Raw genomic sequence first — 16,480 nt, 5'->3', positions numbered from 1 at the left:
CTGGCAAAGATGTAGGGAAATTGGGACCCTTGTACACTGCTGGCAGAAATGTAAAATGGTGCAGCCGCTGTGTAAAAGAGCTTGTCGGTTCTTCTAAAAGTTAAGCATAGAGTTTGCCACCTGACCCAGCAATTCCACTCCTAGGTATAGATCTGAGAGAAATGAAAATGTATGTCCACACAAAAACTTGCACATGAATGTTCATAGCAGCATTATTCATAGTAGCCATAAACCAATGGATAAACATCATCCAATGGATGGATAAATCATCCATATACAGTGAAATATTTTTCAGCCATAAAAAGGAATGGAGCACTGATATTTATTACATGGATAGACCTTGGAAACAAGCTCAGTAGGGCTTCCCTGGTGGCGCAGTGGTTGAGAGTCCGCCTGCCGATGCAGGGGACGCGGGTTCGTGCCCAGGTCCGGGAAGATCCCACATGCCGCGGAGCGGCTAGGCCCGTGAGCCATGGCCGCTGAGCCTGCATGTCCGGAGCCTGTGCTCCGCAACGGGAGAGGCCACAACAGTGAGAGGCCCGCAAACAGCAAAAAAAAAAAACAAGCTCAGTAATAGAAACCAGACATAAAAAGCCACATATTGTATAATTCCATTTACATGGAAAATTCAGAATAGGCAAACCCACGCAGACAGAAAGCAGATTACTGGTTGCCAGGGGGTGGGGGAGGGGGAATCGGGAGTGACAGTCAATAGGTATGGGGTTTCTTTCTGGGATGATGAAAATGTTCTGGAGTTAGATGGCAGCATAACCTTGTGAATATATTAAAAACCACTGAACTATACATTTTTAAATGATGAATTTTATGGTGTGCAAATATCTAAAAACTTTTAAATCCCAATAGAAAAGATAAGTTATGTACAGAGAAACAAAGATAAGAACGACATCATATTTCTCATTGGAAAGAATGCAAGCTAATAGACGGTGGAGCAACATCTTTAAAGTATGGAAAGAAAAAACTGTCCTAGCAAAAATATCCTAAAGAAAAGCAAAATAAAGACATTTTTCAGTTATACCCACACTACAAAAATTGCTAAAAGATGTCCTTCAGGCAGAAAGCAAGTGTTACGAGATAGAAATCTAGACCTACATAGCAAAATAAAGAGCTTGGAAATGGACCTACTTAGGTAAATATAGAAAATCTCGTCTTATTTAAGACACTAGACTTGTTGTTATATTTAATAGTTTTATTTTCCTTTTTGTTGAGAGAATCATAGATTCTCATGCTGTTCTAAGAGATAATACAGAGATCCCATTTACTTTTCACCCAGTTTCCAGCGATGTTAACTTGTCTCATAGCTATAAAAGGTGACATTGCTATGACCCCTCGATCTTGTTCAGATTTCACGAGTTTCACACGAACTCCACTGAGTCTATGTGTGTTTGTTTAACTTTATGCAATAAAATGAAATTTTATCATAACTATTGCACATGTTAATAATTTGTTCCTTTTCTTTGCCAAGTAGTATTCCATAGAATAGCCATACCACAGTTTAACAGTTGTGTCATTACCCAACTGTTTTTGGCTATTGGAAATAAAGCTGCTATGAGTATTTGGGCACAGGTTTTATTATGAATTTGAGTTTTTATTTCTCTGGGATAAATACCAAAAAATGCAATTGTTAGATCATACAGTAGCTACATAGTTTTGTGAGCAACTGCAAACTGGTTTTCAGAGTGGCTGTACCACTTTACACTCTCACCAGCAAGGCATGGGAGATCCCATCAGGGAAATGGAAATAAAAACAGGCACATCTTCCACGTGCTTATTTGCCTTCTGTATGTCCTCTTCCTTGAAATGTATGGAAAGGTCTTTTGCTCCTATTCTAAGTGGATTTTTTAAAAAAATTTTATTGTTTAATTTTGAGCTTTCCTTTACATATTTTTTTAGTCCTTTATAAGATATGTGATTTGCAGGTATTTTCTCCCAGCCCATAGCTTTTCATCCTCAACACCTGGTCTTTCTCAGAGCAAAAGGTTTGGACTCTGAGGAGGTCCAGTTTACCAATTTTTCCTTTTATGGGTCAAGTCTAAGCAGTCTTTTACTAGCCCTAGGTCCTGAGGATCTCCTCCTACTTTTTTCTGAAAGTTTTATAGTTTCATATTTTACATTTAAGTATTTAATCCATTTTGAGCTAATCTTCACATAAGGTCAAAGTTCATATTTTTGCCTACAAGTGTTCAAATTACTCCAGCATCATTTGAAATTCCATCCTTGAATCTGAAATTCTATCCTTACTCCATTTAATTGCTTTTGCATTTTTGTCAAAAATCAGATGGATATATTTGTACTGAAGCTGTCTAGGGCCCGCCAGGAATCAGGGACAGAGACCAAATATATATTTCTTATTGTGCCACAGTGCCGTTAACCACCCACTGTGCCCACGGGGTACCTCCAAACCTTTCCAGGTTCCTCCCCAGCCCAGCCACCTCTCAAGGGGGCTCCAAGAGAACACTCCACCCTCCACAGGCATTCCATTGGCCTGAGGACAATGGTCTCCAGCACTGCCTCTCCCAGCCAGGATCCCACCCTGACCCATCAAACCCGAGCATGCACTCACGGTCCACGCGGAGCTCCGCTTTGGTAGATGACACACCCACGCTGTTCTCAGCCAGGCAGCGGTAGACACCCATGTCTGCTGGCACCACAGCTGTGATGATGAGCTGGTGGCCGCCCTGCTGGTCCTCACTGATCACGTAGTGGTCATTCTCTTCCAGCACCCTCCCGTCCTTGAACCAGTGCACACTGGGCATGGGCTGGCCTGTCACCACACAGTCAAAGCTCACGGGGTACCCATCCAGCACCTCCTGATTCTGTAGCTCAGTCAGGAACACCGGGGCTGGGAGGGACGGGCAGGGCATACGACACGTTAGCCTCAGGCTCCCCCAAGTTGCCCCAGCTGCCAGCGGTTCAATGTGCGTGATCTGCACGGCACCCATTCACATGAGTGCTCACAGAATGGGCGGCTAAACAGAATTCGGTCTGTGCCAACTGAGCTCTTCCCTCCTCCCCATGCTCTAGAAGAATCCTCTCTTCGTTAGCCTGGTTCCCAAGCTGCCATGAGGCCAGAGAGATAGCAGACAGGAAATGGGGAAGACGGGGAAGTAAAGAGAAGACCAAGGTTGGTTGTCTGGGATTGGAAGCACGCTAGTAGCTCAGAATTAAAGAGGAGGAATGATGCTGTGTGTTATTAATGATACTCCCTTTGCTGTTCCTAGGGAGATGCAAGTAAACAGTGAAATGACTTTTTAATTAACTTTAGTTGCTGGAGTGGGAAATGGGGTTCAGGCTGGACTATGTGGAACTCCGCCTTTTGTACAGATTATATCTGAAACCCTCACGGGGGAAAAAATAACCCTAAACTCTAGGATGTCAGTATTCCCAAATCCATTTCACAGAACAGAACTCTGAGGCTCCGAGAGGCTAACCAGTAGCAGGCAGAGCGGAGACTTCAGTTGAGCTCTGTCTAACCCCAAAGTCAGGGCTCCTCCCAGCTCAGTGGGCTGCATGTGCGAACAGCCAGAAGCTAAAGCCCCTTGAGCTGAACCTCCTTGAGTTTTCAGCTGACCCTGGTCACCGCTGCTGCCTTCGCTCTTCCCTTCCCCTCACCCCTGACCCAGGCAGCTTTGCAGACTCACCTGCCTCTGCGGCCAGTACTGGCTCCGGAGGCGCTGCAGGGGTGGGGGCCACCTTGCCAATGCGCATCTCCACCCCATGCAGCCCCTGCTCTGACAGGCTGATGTCCACTCTGTTGTCCAGCGTGCCAAACATATCCTGGAAGCAGGTGGCTGCCCGGCGGGCCTCGGCAAGCGTCTCGAAGCGGATGCAGATGGACTGTTCATCTTCGCGGTATGTCTGCCAGTCCCCAGGCTCCTCGGGCTCTGCCTTGCCCTTGTCAGCGCTGAAGATCTCCTCATCTGAAACCTCTGCCAGGCCCTTGGTGCGGAACAGGCGGTGCAGCCGCCGGGCGGCCCGGCGGAAGGTATCATCCAGCTCACTCCCGGAGGAGCTCTCGGTCTCACTCTCCATCCCACTGACCACCACATAGGCACTGTGGGCCACACGGCCAAACTTGTTGCTCACCTGACAGGTATAGTGGCCAGCATCGGCCCGGCCCAGGCTAGTGACCAGCAGAGAGCAGGTGCCATCCCCAAGCTGGTCAATGTGGTGGTGCCGGCCATCAGTTAGTTGCACACCGTCCTTCAGCCAGTGGGCACGCACATCTGTCTTGCTGGACACTACACACTCCAGATGCAGGACATCTCCCACTTGTGCCACGGTGTCCCCAAACGTGCGGCAGAACACAGGCCCCTCCTGCTGCTGCATCTCCTTCCGGACCTTATAACCCTTGAAGGCAGCCTGGATCTTCACTGCTGCCTTGTCCACGGATAGGTCACCCAAGTCCCCAACACTCAGGTCTCCTGGTGGTGGGGGTACCGAAGCTGGCTTCTCCTGCTGCTTTTGTGGCTTCCCAGAAGGGGCGGCTGGGGCCTCAACCTGTGTGCACAGATAAGGTGGGGCACCTGAGGCCCGGGACAGGGAAAGGATTGTGTAGGGACACACACAGGGCAGGGGGAAGCAGAGCCCAGGTCTCCTGCCCCAGCTCCACGCCTTGCTCCTGCATGCCTGCTGCCTGCTACCTGCTGTCAACTGCACTACCTTCACTGAGGCCAAATGCCTGATGGCTTCTGTTGCTTCCAAAAAGCAAGCCCACCCTCCCTAAAACTGCTTTCCCCAGAGCAGGACAGAGTTGTGAGAAATACCAAGGAGAGATAGGTTCCAGCTCTTCAGAAAAGAAGTTTTAACAGCCAGGTGGATGGATGGATGGATGGATGGATGGATGGGTGGGTGGATGGTCGCTGGATGGGTAGATGGATGACCAACAGATGGGCAGATGGTGGGTGGGTGGAAGAATGGATAAACGGATGGTGGATGGACCGACGGACAACAGTGGAGAGATGATGTGTGGATGAATGACAGAGTGGCAAAGATCTAAGAGACCCAGGCCTCTCCTTGTAGGTCAAGCTGGAGACTCACCTTGCTGGCCAGTGGTGAGGCACTGGCCCTCCCAGCCTTCTTGAGGTAGGTAACCAGGGAAGGAGTGCCCGCACGGGACTCGTCGTCAGAGCTGGTGTGTGAGAGGTCAGCCTCGCCAGTGCGTGCCAGCTCGTCAGCCGTGGAAGAGTCCTCAGAGAGGTAGGGAGCCTCCTGCTCTACCTCCTGCCGCAGGCACTGCGGGCGTCCGTCCTCCTCGGGCAGCTCGCTGATGGAGTCCAGCGTAGGCTCTCGGCTCATGCGGCGCTTCCGGGCCAGGGCCTCCCACAGGAGATGCAGGTCGCCTTCCTGGGCCGCCTCAGGGGGCAGGCTGGGCTGTGTGGGGACCTCATCCCCAGATTCTGGGGTCAGCACCACTGAGGAGGGCAGGAAACAGGTCAGTCAGGCAGGGACAGAGCCATAACCCCAGGCTGGCCTTAGCTACTGACCACAGTTCCCCTTATAGGCCTCTGCTGCCTGCCTGGGCCCCCAAGAGTTCTGATGCACCCTGTGTACAAGGTTTTCGAGGCTCTGAATGGCCCTCTCTAGGCCTCAGCATCCCCTGATCAAGCCAGACCTCAGTCTTCCTCCTGCACAGGAGGGGATTACCACAGGGAACACCAGGCCAGGGTCAGTGCAGGTGCAGGGGGCTCAGAGTGCAGGGGAGCTCAGAGTGCAGGGGAGCTCAGAGGGTAGGGGAGCTCAGAGTGCAGGGGAGCTCAGAGTGTAGGGTAGCTCAGAGTGCGGGGGGCTCAGAGTGCGGGGGGCTCAGAGTGCGGGGGGCTCAGAGTGCAGGGGGTTCAGAGTGCGGGGGGCTCAGAGTGCGGGGGGCTCAGAGTGCGGGGAGCTCAGAGTGCAGGGGAGCTCAGAGTGCAGGGGAGCTCAGAGTGCAGGGATCCAACGCTTTAAAGAACCAGCAGTGGGCACCAAGGGCTGCATTGGCCAGGATCCCACTCAGAGAGCGATATGACCTCAGATGCCAATGATGTGGGTTCTGACAGGAGGCTGAGCCACAGGGATCTGTGCATCTCCCCACCCTGGGCCTCAGTCTTTCTCAGTGTGAGGCAGTGTCCTCAAGAGGACCTCCTGCAGTTCCCCGAGAGAACCAGTGAGCAAGAGGGCTGGCCCACTCCACATCCCAGGGCTCCTCCCTCCACTGGGCACGCTGGGCCCTGGGAGACATACCCTGGAAGGCAGCAGCCGCCACAGAGACAGGGTCCCGTGCAGGGGCGCAGCGATACTCGCCCTGGTCCTCCGCTGAGAAGTCCCGAATCAACAGCGTCTGCCGCCGACCCCGGCAGAGAAGCTGGAAGCGCCCACTGGGCTGGATGCGCTCTGTTCCCTTCAGCCAGATGACCTCATCAGCCTCGGCCACCTCACACTCCAGACACAAGTCCTCCCCAGCTGCCACCTGCCGGCTCTCAGGGGCAGGGGGTGCAGGCGTGGGCTCCCGGGGCTCTGCTGGGAGAAGTGGTCAGGAACAGGAGGGGCGCATCAGTAAGGATGCGGGCAGGGACCCCCAGCTTAGAGAGGCCTTGAGGGCTCCAGGCTGGCCCCCCACCCTCATAAACCAGGAGCAAGGCAGCAACTCACCAAGCCTCACTGTCTGGGGCAGGTACACAGGCTCCCCAGCGCCTGCTGCACCCACTGCAGCCACACGGAAGCGGTAGGTCTCCCCGGGGACCAGGCCATCCACCAGGCACTCGGGCCCGGGCACCAGCTCGTGGCACAGCTGCCACTCTCCTGTGGCCGCTGCCTTCACCTCTACCCGATAGCCACAGAGACCACCTCCGCCATCACTCGTGGGAGCCACCCAAGACAGTGTCACTGAGCTGCTACTGCGCCCCACCACCTCTGCGTCCTCTGGGGGGTCGGGGAGGCCTGCGGGGGCGGGCAGGAGGCACAAGGTCAGTGCAGCAGCTGGCAGTCGGCACCCGCAGCCCCGCCCACCCTGGGGTCTGCTGGTGGGGCACAGTATGGTCCACCACTCAGAGTCCTGTGAACAGCTGTGCCCCACAGCCCGGCCTTTCTGAAGGGGCGAGGAAGGTGCGTTTGAGTCACAGGAAGACTGTGTGCCCAGAGGCCACCGAGCGTGGGGGGCCATGGAGAACCCCCAGCAGCCTCTGAAGCTGAAACCTCCTGCCCCCCGACCTGTCTCCCCGAGAGCCCTGGACCCGAGCTGCAGCAGGCAGACTCAAGCCACCCACCCAGCACAGTGAGCCTCGCAGAGGCCACGGCATCACGGGCAGCAAAGGTGACCTCGCCGGCATGGTGCAGCCGGGCCCGGTGCAGCAGCAGGGTGTGGTGGCTGCCTTCAGCGGTGACTGTCCAGTCTGCGTCGTCAGGCTGCACCGAGGCTCCATTTATGTACCACGTCGCCTCACCCACCGGCACTGTCTCGCTGAGCGTGCAGCTGAAGCTGGCCCGACCCCCGGCCAGCACAGCTGCGTCCCGGGGTGCCTCCAAGACCTCCAAGCGCCAGCCTGCGGGGTGGGATGGCAGTGTGAGCTCAGGGGCCAAGGGGTGGCCTGGGGCGGGGGGAGGGGCTGGGAGACACCCATGCCACCCCCTCCCGTTGCCCCCGAGAAGAGGAGGGCACCAGCCTCAGGTGGGAGTGGCCTCAGAGATCAACGTCCCCAAGGCTACCACCCAATGCTCCTGTGGGCAAGTCTCAGAAATCGATGCCCTTCCCAGAGGCCCCAGCTTCCCCCCGCCCCGCAACCCCGCACTCCACCCATGACCAAGCAGCTGGGTACCCAGTGGGAGGAGTCTCCGAGACCCACGCCCCCCTGCTGCCCCAGCCCTGGCCTACTACCCACAGCCAAATATCCAGTGAGAGGGGTCTCAGTAACCTAAGCCCCCTCCTAGGACCCCACCCCGCTCGCACCCCACAGTGTGATATCTCGTGCTCGTGGGAGGGTTCCAAGAGGCTCATGCCTCCAGCAACCCTGCCCCTCCCCCTGCACCCAAGCAGTGAGGTATCCGGTATCTGGTGGGAGTGGTTGAAGAGTCCCAAGTTCCCACACAGTGGCCCTAGCCCACCCACCCCTGCCCCCTGCAGCGTGTGGTATTTGGTAGGATGGGTCTGAGAGACTCACACACAGCCTGTGGTCCCAGCTCCACCCCCAGCATCCCTGCAGTGGGTGATCCCACGGGAGGGGTCTCAGCGACTGACCACCCCCCTACATCCCCACCCTCCCACACTCTTGCAGTGGGCTATCAGTGGGAGGGATCGCAGAGAACCACCCTCCCCCCTTGGACCCAGCCCACCCTCCCGACCCCACAACTCTAACCCCGGACTGTGAGGAATGCAGATGTCACCACGTCCCCCGCCAGGAAGGTCACCCGGCAGCTGTCTCGAGGCTGCAGGTTTTTGAGCAGCAGCAGGTGCCGCAGGCCGTCCTCAAAGTAAACCACCTCGGCGTTCTCAGAGGTGCGCACCGGCTCATCATCCAGCAGCCAGGTATGGGCGGCCACCTCCGGCTGGGACAAGAGGCACTCGAACAGCGCCTCACCGCCCTCAGGCACCTCCACGTTTTCCAGGCCTCTCACCACAGTGTTCTTGGCTGTAGAAAGAAGGTGGCTCAGGGCGTTCTCAGGGCTTCTCCAGCCCAGCAGCCCCAAGAGTCACGTGGAAGAGCCCCCCTCAGGACAAAGGGCCTAAGAGAATGCAGCCAGGTGGGCGGCGTCTGGGTGTCCACCTGAAGTAACCACACAGGGGCTTCCCGAGGCCCTGCCCATCCCCATGCCATCACCAGACCTGCGGCTGGGAAAGAGGGTCCTCCCCACCTCACACATAAGAAGCCTCACGGATATTCACGGACTGAAAATTCACTGGCAGCCACAGCCGGGCTCAAACCCAGACAGAGGATTATGCCTCTCAGCTTTGCTGCAGCATGGGGCTCTGGAAAAGTGTTCCATTCCTTTCCTCCCCCAGCCAGGTGGGCAGACCTGTTGGGCTCTCCCCTCACTCACTCAGACCAGACAGACCTCTGCCCTAATTTTCAGCCTGACCTAATTCTCTTGTACATACAGCCCAGGGGTCAGTAATAAGCAGCTATGCATTTTTCATGGAAGCCATGTCAGGCCTGGGCACGCCAGGCCCCAGATCCAGCTCAATGCCTGGTCCCCAAGGGCTTGCCACCTCCAAGAGTCAATTCCCATGACAGGCCACCTGGACCCAAGGTGATCCGGTGGGGTTCAAAGTCCACGGGGGCTTCCTGAATGAGGTGGATCTCTGAGGATGGGTAGGGGAGGTGTCCAGGCAAGGGAAGAAATAGGAGGGGACACCATGATGGGACTGAAGGGGGATTCGTGGCAGGGGGGCGACAGGGAGCCAGGCCAGTGGGGCGAAAACATAAAACAAGGTGGGGGGCAATAGGCAGGGGTGAAGGCAGGCAGGAAAGGAGCACCACATCACCCAAGGCTGTACAGGATGCTGGGGAGGTCTGGCCTTGACCCACACGACAGCAAGGAGCCACTGCGGTCACCGAGGGGGTGGCAGCCTGGCCGAAGCTCCAGGCCCCACAGCCCCAGCTGCTGTCTGGGATACGCACCCTGAACGGAACCAGCACAAAGCCCTGATGCTCCCTCCTAGCTCATCCACAGAGTCCACACACCCCTCAGGCAGGGGTGTCCACTCTGGACAGGGGTCCCCGAGGAGTTAAGGGGGGAGGGCATCTCAGAGCAGAGGACCCATGGGGCCCATCCACATCCCTCTCGTTGCCACCCTCCTGGCCCTGGTCTGCTCACATCACAGACCAGACTCCCTGCCATAACCCTGGCTCCTTTCCTCCCCAAGTCAGAACTGACAGAACCAACGGGGACCTAGGAGTGCATCCCACATGTCCGCTGTGCTTGGACGGCTGCGACCAGCGCCATCAGGGCTGCAGCTGCTCTTGGCCACGATGAGATGGGTCGGGGGCAGGGAGAAGGCTGGGCCTGCAATCAGTACTGGAGTTCACCCTCCTTAGCTGCTATCCAAGGATCAAGGCTGCTTTATTTCTATAAAAGCCCAGATATTAAAGCAGCAGTGGTGAGCCCCTGAGGCCTCCCTCCTGCCATCTCTCCTGCTTCTCTGCATTTTGTTCTCTACTCCCTGCCTGAGGCCTGAAGGCTCTGCCCCAGATGCCCACAAGCCCCCACCCCCGCTGCCTCCTTCAGGCCCAGGTCCACACTGCAGCCCCTCCCCACAGCTCTTCTCACATTTTCCTTCAGCTCCCACAGGAATGTCACCCCTGAAGGGAGAGAGCTTTGTCTGTTCACTGCTGTGCCCCCAGGGGCCAAAAAAAAAAGTGTTTAAAAACTTAAGTTATTGAACTAGTGTGTGAATGGGGTGTGAGCGACCTCAGGCGGCCAGTGGCCCAGACCAGGTCCCACCTGCTCTTCTCAGCTTGGATGGCCCCCTGACAACTGCCTGACAACTGCCAGCTCACTCACCACTGGGAACGTTTCAGGTTTTCCCAAATAGAAAGTGGTTTCAGCCAAATGGCACCTCCGCCCCCTGCAGAGCTGCAGCCCATTGTCTCCCCTCCTTGGCCTCCCATGGGGTATCCTGGCTGTGTTGCAGATAGGGAAGTGGAGCTCAGGGCGTCCTTTGAGTGACCAGCCCGGGAAGGGGCAGAGCTGGGGTCTGAACTCAGTATTCGTGGAGCTCAGCCAGTGGCCCTCCTCTGCTCTAGGACACAGCCCCCGTCTACGGCCGCACAGGCCCCAGGCCTGCCCACCCACCTGCTTGCCTGGAAGCTGCCTCCCTGCCTGCCTCTACCTCCACCCCTCCCCGACAGGCTGTTCTGGATACAGATTCTTCAAGCAGCCTCTGCCCTTGTATTTTCTAGCTGTGCTGCCCTGTCAGGCTGCCTGGGGAAGAGAAGGGGTCTGGGTGGGTAGGCTCAGAGCCTGGGATCTGCTTACTGGGGTCCCATCTTTCCAGCACGCTGTCACTGCCTGCCATTCCACCATCATGACTCCACGTGAGCAGCACCATAGCTGTGCTGGGCCTGGGGCTGCCCGCCAGACGGCCTCACCTTGCACTTGCAGCAGGGCCACCACGCGGGTGCCCGCGGCCTCACAAGTATAGATGCCGCTGTCGCAGGGCAAGGCCGGCCTGAAGGACAGCCTGGCCACGGTCCAGTCCTGCTCTATGATGACACGGCGCCCATCAGCGCACACCTCCTGCTCGTCCTTCGTCCACGTGGCCTGCACGGGCCGTGAGTACTGGCAGAGGAGTTCAGCCGGGCCACCCTCCTCCACTGCCAGGTCCTGCATGGCACTGACCACTTCCACTGTGGGATCTGTCGGCCGACAGGCCAGGCACGTGTCAGCTGGAGCAGTGTGACTGCGGCCCACCCACCCTCTGCAGTCAGCATCAGCGACTCGGAGGCAAGCAAAAGCAGGGCTGTGGTAGAAGGGGGACTCACCCCGGTGACCCAGCGCCCTCCACGTGGGGCAAACCTTGCCCCCATACACCCCCGCCCACAGCAGACTGTTGGCTCTGTCTCCATCCACTGGGCCTCTCCTAGCCACTGTTTCCCCTGAGCCCTTACTTCCTCTAGCCCAGGGTGCATGTTGCCCCAGTAGGACACAATAACCGCTCCTGAAAGCCCTTGGGCCCGTTCGGGCTCCACAGCTCTGATGGGCACTTGGCACCCCCAGCCCGACTTATCCCTTCTCCAGGGGCCTTGTCGCCCGCCCCCTCAGGGCTCCCATCCCATCTCCATCTGCTGAAATCCTATCAACAAACGGTTTGCCCCTCTGACCTGGGCAAATGTCCACATTTATTCTGCAAGAGCACGGAGGAGGCCAGTTGACAAATATGCCAGTCAAAGCCACACTGGGCTGCTGTGCCAGAAGTGCCCAGTGCCCCCACTGGGAGGGGGGCTGAGGGGGTTCCCTGGAAGCCCACTACCCTCCCCAAGGACTAGCTGTTTCCCAGTAAGGGCGCAAGACCCTGACCAAGCCAACAGCACAGGAAGCAGTTACAAGCAAGGACAGTGCAGGCCATGCCCGGGGCTGGGAAAGCTGCCTTCACCTCCAGGCTGCTCTCTGGGTATGTGACTGAGGGAGGGGCAACCGCAGAGTGGTGGCCAGGTGGGCAGCCGTGCCCAGGGCCCTATAAGCAGGTGGGAATGGGGTCGGCCTCCAGTTTCACTGTTGAGTCCGGCCTTCTTTCTCATCCCCCAGGTGGGACTGCAGCCTGCCCACAGTGCGCACTCATGGTACACACGGAGAGATGCCCAGTCTGCGTGCTGGAGGCCAGTCCCTGAACTCCCACCCTGGGAGCCCGCAGGAAGCGTGCAGGGGCAGCAGGGGCAGAAGCTCCAGCATAGGGCAGGGTTCCATCGGCTGGTACCTTTGACCAACAACTTGGCCCTGGAGACCAAGGGCCCTGCCCGGAAGGTGATGGTGCCTGAGTCAGTGACCCCCAGGCCTGAGAGCGTGAGAGAATGGTAGGTCCCATCACGCACGGAGATGGCACTCTGGGGGCCGTCCTGCAGCAGGGTCCCATCCAGCCACCAGTGGGCCTCCGGCCCACCTGCACGGGACACCTCACAGGAGAACGTGGCCACCTCCCCCGCAAAGACGTCCACGTTCTGTAAGCCACGTACCAGGCACGGTGCTGCCTCTGTGCAAGAGGGCGAAAGGAGGGGAGCTGGGGGTACCCTGGGTCTGTGGGGCCACCCTGAGGTCCACCATGCTGGAGGCAGCCTGGGGCTGGGGTCTAGAAATCTACCCAGGCCAGCTGGCACCCCCTGCTCACAGAATGAGACGAAGACCACCCATAGGCTGTGTAAAGCCAGCTCAGCCCCCCCTGCACCTCACAGCCCCCTTCAGAACATGTTCGGTTTCATCAAAGGAGACCAATGACCTGCATCTCACCCTTTTCAGAAGGCAGAATTGACAAGCCCCAAGTCCCATGGCTGCCATCTTTATGGGGTTCAGTGTGGGATAGGGAAGAGAGGTCATGGGGTCCACCTCTCTGAGACGGAGAGCGTCTGCTCAGGAAGTGAGCCTTCCTTCCTGGGAGCCTGGAAGCAGATGCTTCTCTCATCCCCAGAGGGCCATTTGTCCAGATGTCCCCTAAGGTCCCTTTGGCCCTAAGATTCTGGGGCCCTAATGCAAAATGGCAATTTCCCCCTGACCTGTCACACAGCAGGGCGTGAGCCCAGGGGGTTTCCCAGATGCCTGCTCTGTGCCTGCACACCCGCCCCAGCCAGGCTCTCCCTCAGAAGCCCTCCACATCCCTCCTAGGCATGCACAATCAACTCTCCAGTCCCGGGCCCACACCAGCCCCTCCATGTTCTCCCAAGAGTGCATATATAACTGTATCCCCAACCTGCTCCACCAGCTCCCCATTCCCATCTTCAGCACAGTTCCCAAGCTTCCCTGTAACCCACCAACCACCCATCTGCACAAGCTCATGCTCATGGCTCTCTGCCTGAAGCCATAGCTGCTGTCTGTACATGAGCCAGTTCGCCCCAACTGGGGACACCGGGTTGAGAAGGGCCAAGGCACTTCCCTCAGTGGGATCTGCAAGACCCGACCCAGTTCCATGCTGCCTCTCACAGACACCCACTCTGATGAATGCATGAGGCCCCTCCTGGCCTGACTCTGCTCAGGACACACATCCTGCCCCTTCCCATCATTCAACTTGAGGGCACTGCACTCTGGAGACTTTCCCAGCCCCACAGGCCACATGAAGACTCGAGGTGGGGACACCTGGAACTCAGGACACACTGTCTCCATGTACAACTCCCCCAGCAGATTGGGGACTCACTGAGGGGAGAGCTGCAAATGGCCCCTCTCGAGGTAGATAGTAAATATATGATGGACAGACAGTGGATGGATGGATGAATGGATGGTGGATGAACGGACAGATAATGGATAAATGATGGCTGGCTGGATGGCTGAATGGTAGATGGATAAACGGATGGATAGGTGGATGAATGGGTAGATGGTGGACAGATGGATGGATGGATGGACATAGGGATGGATGGTAGTAGAATGATGGTTAGATGGATGGATGGTGGATGAATGGATGACTGATGGTGGATAGATGGTAGGCAGATGGGTAGATGCTAGATGCATGGGGAGATGGTGGATCTATGGATGGATAGATGGATGAATTAATGATGGATAGATGGTGGATGGATAAATGTATTGCTGGTAGATAATGGTGGGTGGATGGATGGATAGACGATGGATGGTGGATGAATGGATGGATGCTGGATAAATGGATGGACGGATGGATTGAAGGATAGATGGAATAGAGGGGTGGATGGATGGATGCATGCATAGATGGATGGGTAAATGGTGGATGGGTTGATGGCCAGTGGATGGTAGATGGACGGGACCAGTATGAGAACCAGGAGTAGGACAGCATGGGAGGGTCTCTCATGGCCAGGCATCCAGAGATGACTAACTCTGGGGACAAGGTATAACAAGTTGAAGGCCCTTAAATCCTATTTGCATGTCTGGGCTCAGGTACACTATGCCCCAAACCACTCACGTGTCACAGGTGTGCTATTGTATCAACATCTGGGAGCCTGTCAGGTATGCAGGTGTGTTTAAATGTGGACAAGAGCACACAAACTTGCATCACAGGGAGTTGCTATATGGAGGGTACAAGTCCAGAAGGCCCTGCCTCCATCTCAGGGCCCAGGTCCCCAGCAGCCAGACTCCCCATCTCCCCTCCTACACACAGCACTGATCCCACACAAGGACCCAACATACACCAGAATTTCTCAGGCTGATCTTCACTAGCCCACATCCAGTGGCTTCAGTGGTCAAGAGTGGGAAACTGTCACCCCACAGCAAGATCACTGCTGGAAGGCTCAGGTTTCTGGCCTTACCACCTGCCAACGGTTCCTTGAGTAGGGAAACATGGACACCTACAAGCAGGAAGCCTGGGTGTAAGAGGGGGCTGCCCACCTGAGACCTTCAGCTGGGCCTCTGAGCGACATGAGCCCACTTGGAAACTGATGGTTCCGGCATCTTCAGGGGTCACCTGTGGAAGCAGAGATGGGGGCATCAGCCCAGCAGTGCCATTTCAACACCTCTACTTTGCAAGTCCCCAGCCCATTTCCACTGGAGTTGAAACCTTCCCTCTCTCCCACCCCTGGGGGGTGGGAAGGCCCCTGAATGCATTGCGGGGCACAGGCAGGTCTGGGGAATGCCACCTTGTGCAGGGTGAGCAAGTGGAGTGTGCCATGCTCCACCGTGATGTCGTTCATCTCGTTGGCCTGCAGGGGCACCCCTCCCAGGGCCCAGTGGGCCTCCTGGCCCAAGGTCCTTGACAGTCGGCACTGGAAGTGGGCATCCTGGCCCTCGCTGAGCTGCACATCCTGCAGGGGCTCCAGGATGGTCACCTCAGGGGCTGCATGAGTTGGGGGTGGGGTAGAGGCATGGCATCAGCCTCCGTGTCTGGGATGCCCCTCCCCCACCATCAGGAGCACCTCCCAGTCCCCAGGGTCTGCCCCCAGCACCCCTGCCCCAATCCCCGAAGACAAGCACACTGGGCACCACTCTACCCCAACATCTTGGGTCACCGCAGCATCACTCATTCACCACCAGTTCCCCACCCTCAAAGGCAGGAAACCTTGTCATCTATCACTGTCCCTTGACCGGGCCTGGCCCAAGGAGGACCTGGATGTTCTGGCCCCAAGCGCAGTGAGCAGTGAGGCCCAGCTCCTGCTACCTGTGACGGTGAGTTGGGCAGAGGATGTGTGGAGGCCCACGCGGAAGGAGACAGTGCCCGCATCCTCGGGAGTCACGCTCTTTAGCCGCAGTGTATGGGTGCGGCCACCCCGCACGGCCACTTCTGTCACCTCACTGCTCTGCAGTGGCAGGCCCTGGAGGCGCCACTCCACGTCCATGGACTCAGCCCGCGACACTTCACAGCTGAACTCTGCTTCCCCGGCGGCCTGCACCTCGGTGTCAACCAGGCCCCGCACAATGGTCACCTCAGGCTCTGGAGTGTGGGCAAAGGGGGCCTTTACCAGCCAGGTCAGAGCACCTGGGCCAAGCTCCCATGCCCCCTGCCCCAACTCACCTCCAGGAAGCCCTCCCAGACACTCTCATGCTCTTCTCCTGCCACACAGCCTCTATCTGCCCCATGTGAGACTCATCACCCAGCTGGCTCACAACACAGCTCCCTACCATGACACTGAGCTACTGGGGACAGAGCTTGGGCTGGGGGCACCTCTGCCTGGAGGAAGCGGGCAAGGGACTGTGGGGTGGTGGGCTGCTTTTGTTCCTTCCCCCACCTGTGGCCAGCCCTGCCCTGGCTGGGACACCAGGGAGGCAAGACCTTCAGGACAGACAGGCAGGAGCTCACAGAGGGTGGCCCAGGCCAGGCTGCCCCACCCGCTGGCAGGGGCGGGAGGCAGGGCAGTGTTTAGGGCTACGGTTTCCTCACCGTCGACGC

At 57.2% G+C, this 16,480-nt stretch overlaps 1 protein-coding gene across 1 annotated transcript in view; it reads right to left on the bottom strand.

The window, feature by feature from the left end:
• OBSCN (obscurin, cytoskeletal calmodulin and titin-interacting RhoGEF) overlaps positions 1 to 16,480 on the bottom strand; it is a gene marked incomplete at its 5' end in the record, with an annotated part of 134,611 nt that overhangs the window by 52,229 nt on the left and 65,902 nt on the right. Inside the window, 10 exon segments of the mRNA XM_007456511.1 lie at positions 2,582 to 2,860; positions 3,660 to 4,518; positions 5,059 to 5,432; positions 6,241 to 6,516; positions 6,649 to 6,936; positions 7,263 to 7,538; positions 8,349 to 8,621; positions 14,986 to 15,061; positions 15,234 to 15,430; positions 15,752 to 16,024. Coding sequence (XP_007456573.1) covers positions 2,582 to 2,860; positions 3,660 to 4,518; positions 5,059 to 5,432; positions 6,241 to 6,516; positions 6,649 to 6,936; positions 7,263 to 7,538; positions 8,349 to 8,621; positions 14,986 to 15,061; positions 15,234 to 15,430; positions 15,752 to 16,024 — 3,171 coding nt within the window.

This window comes from Lipotes vexillifer, unplaced genomic scaffold, assembly GCF_000442215.2.
Source record: "Lipotes vexillifer unplaced genomic scaffold, Lipotes_vexillifer_v1.1 scaffold814, whole genome shotgun sequence".
In the NCBI taxonomy this organism is placed as follows: Eukaryota; Metazoa; Chordata; class Mammalia; order Artiodactyla; family Lipotidae; genus Lipotes; species Lipotes vexillifer.
Note: the sequence above shows the minus strand (reverse complement) of the source record. Positions and strands in the feature narration are given on the sequence as shown.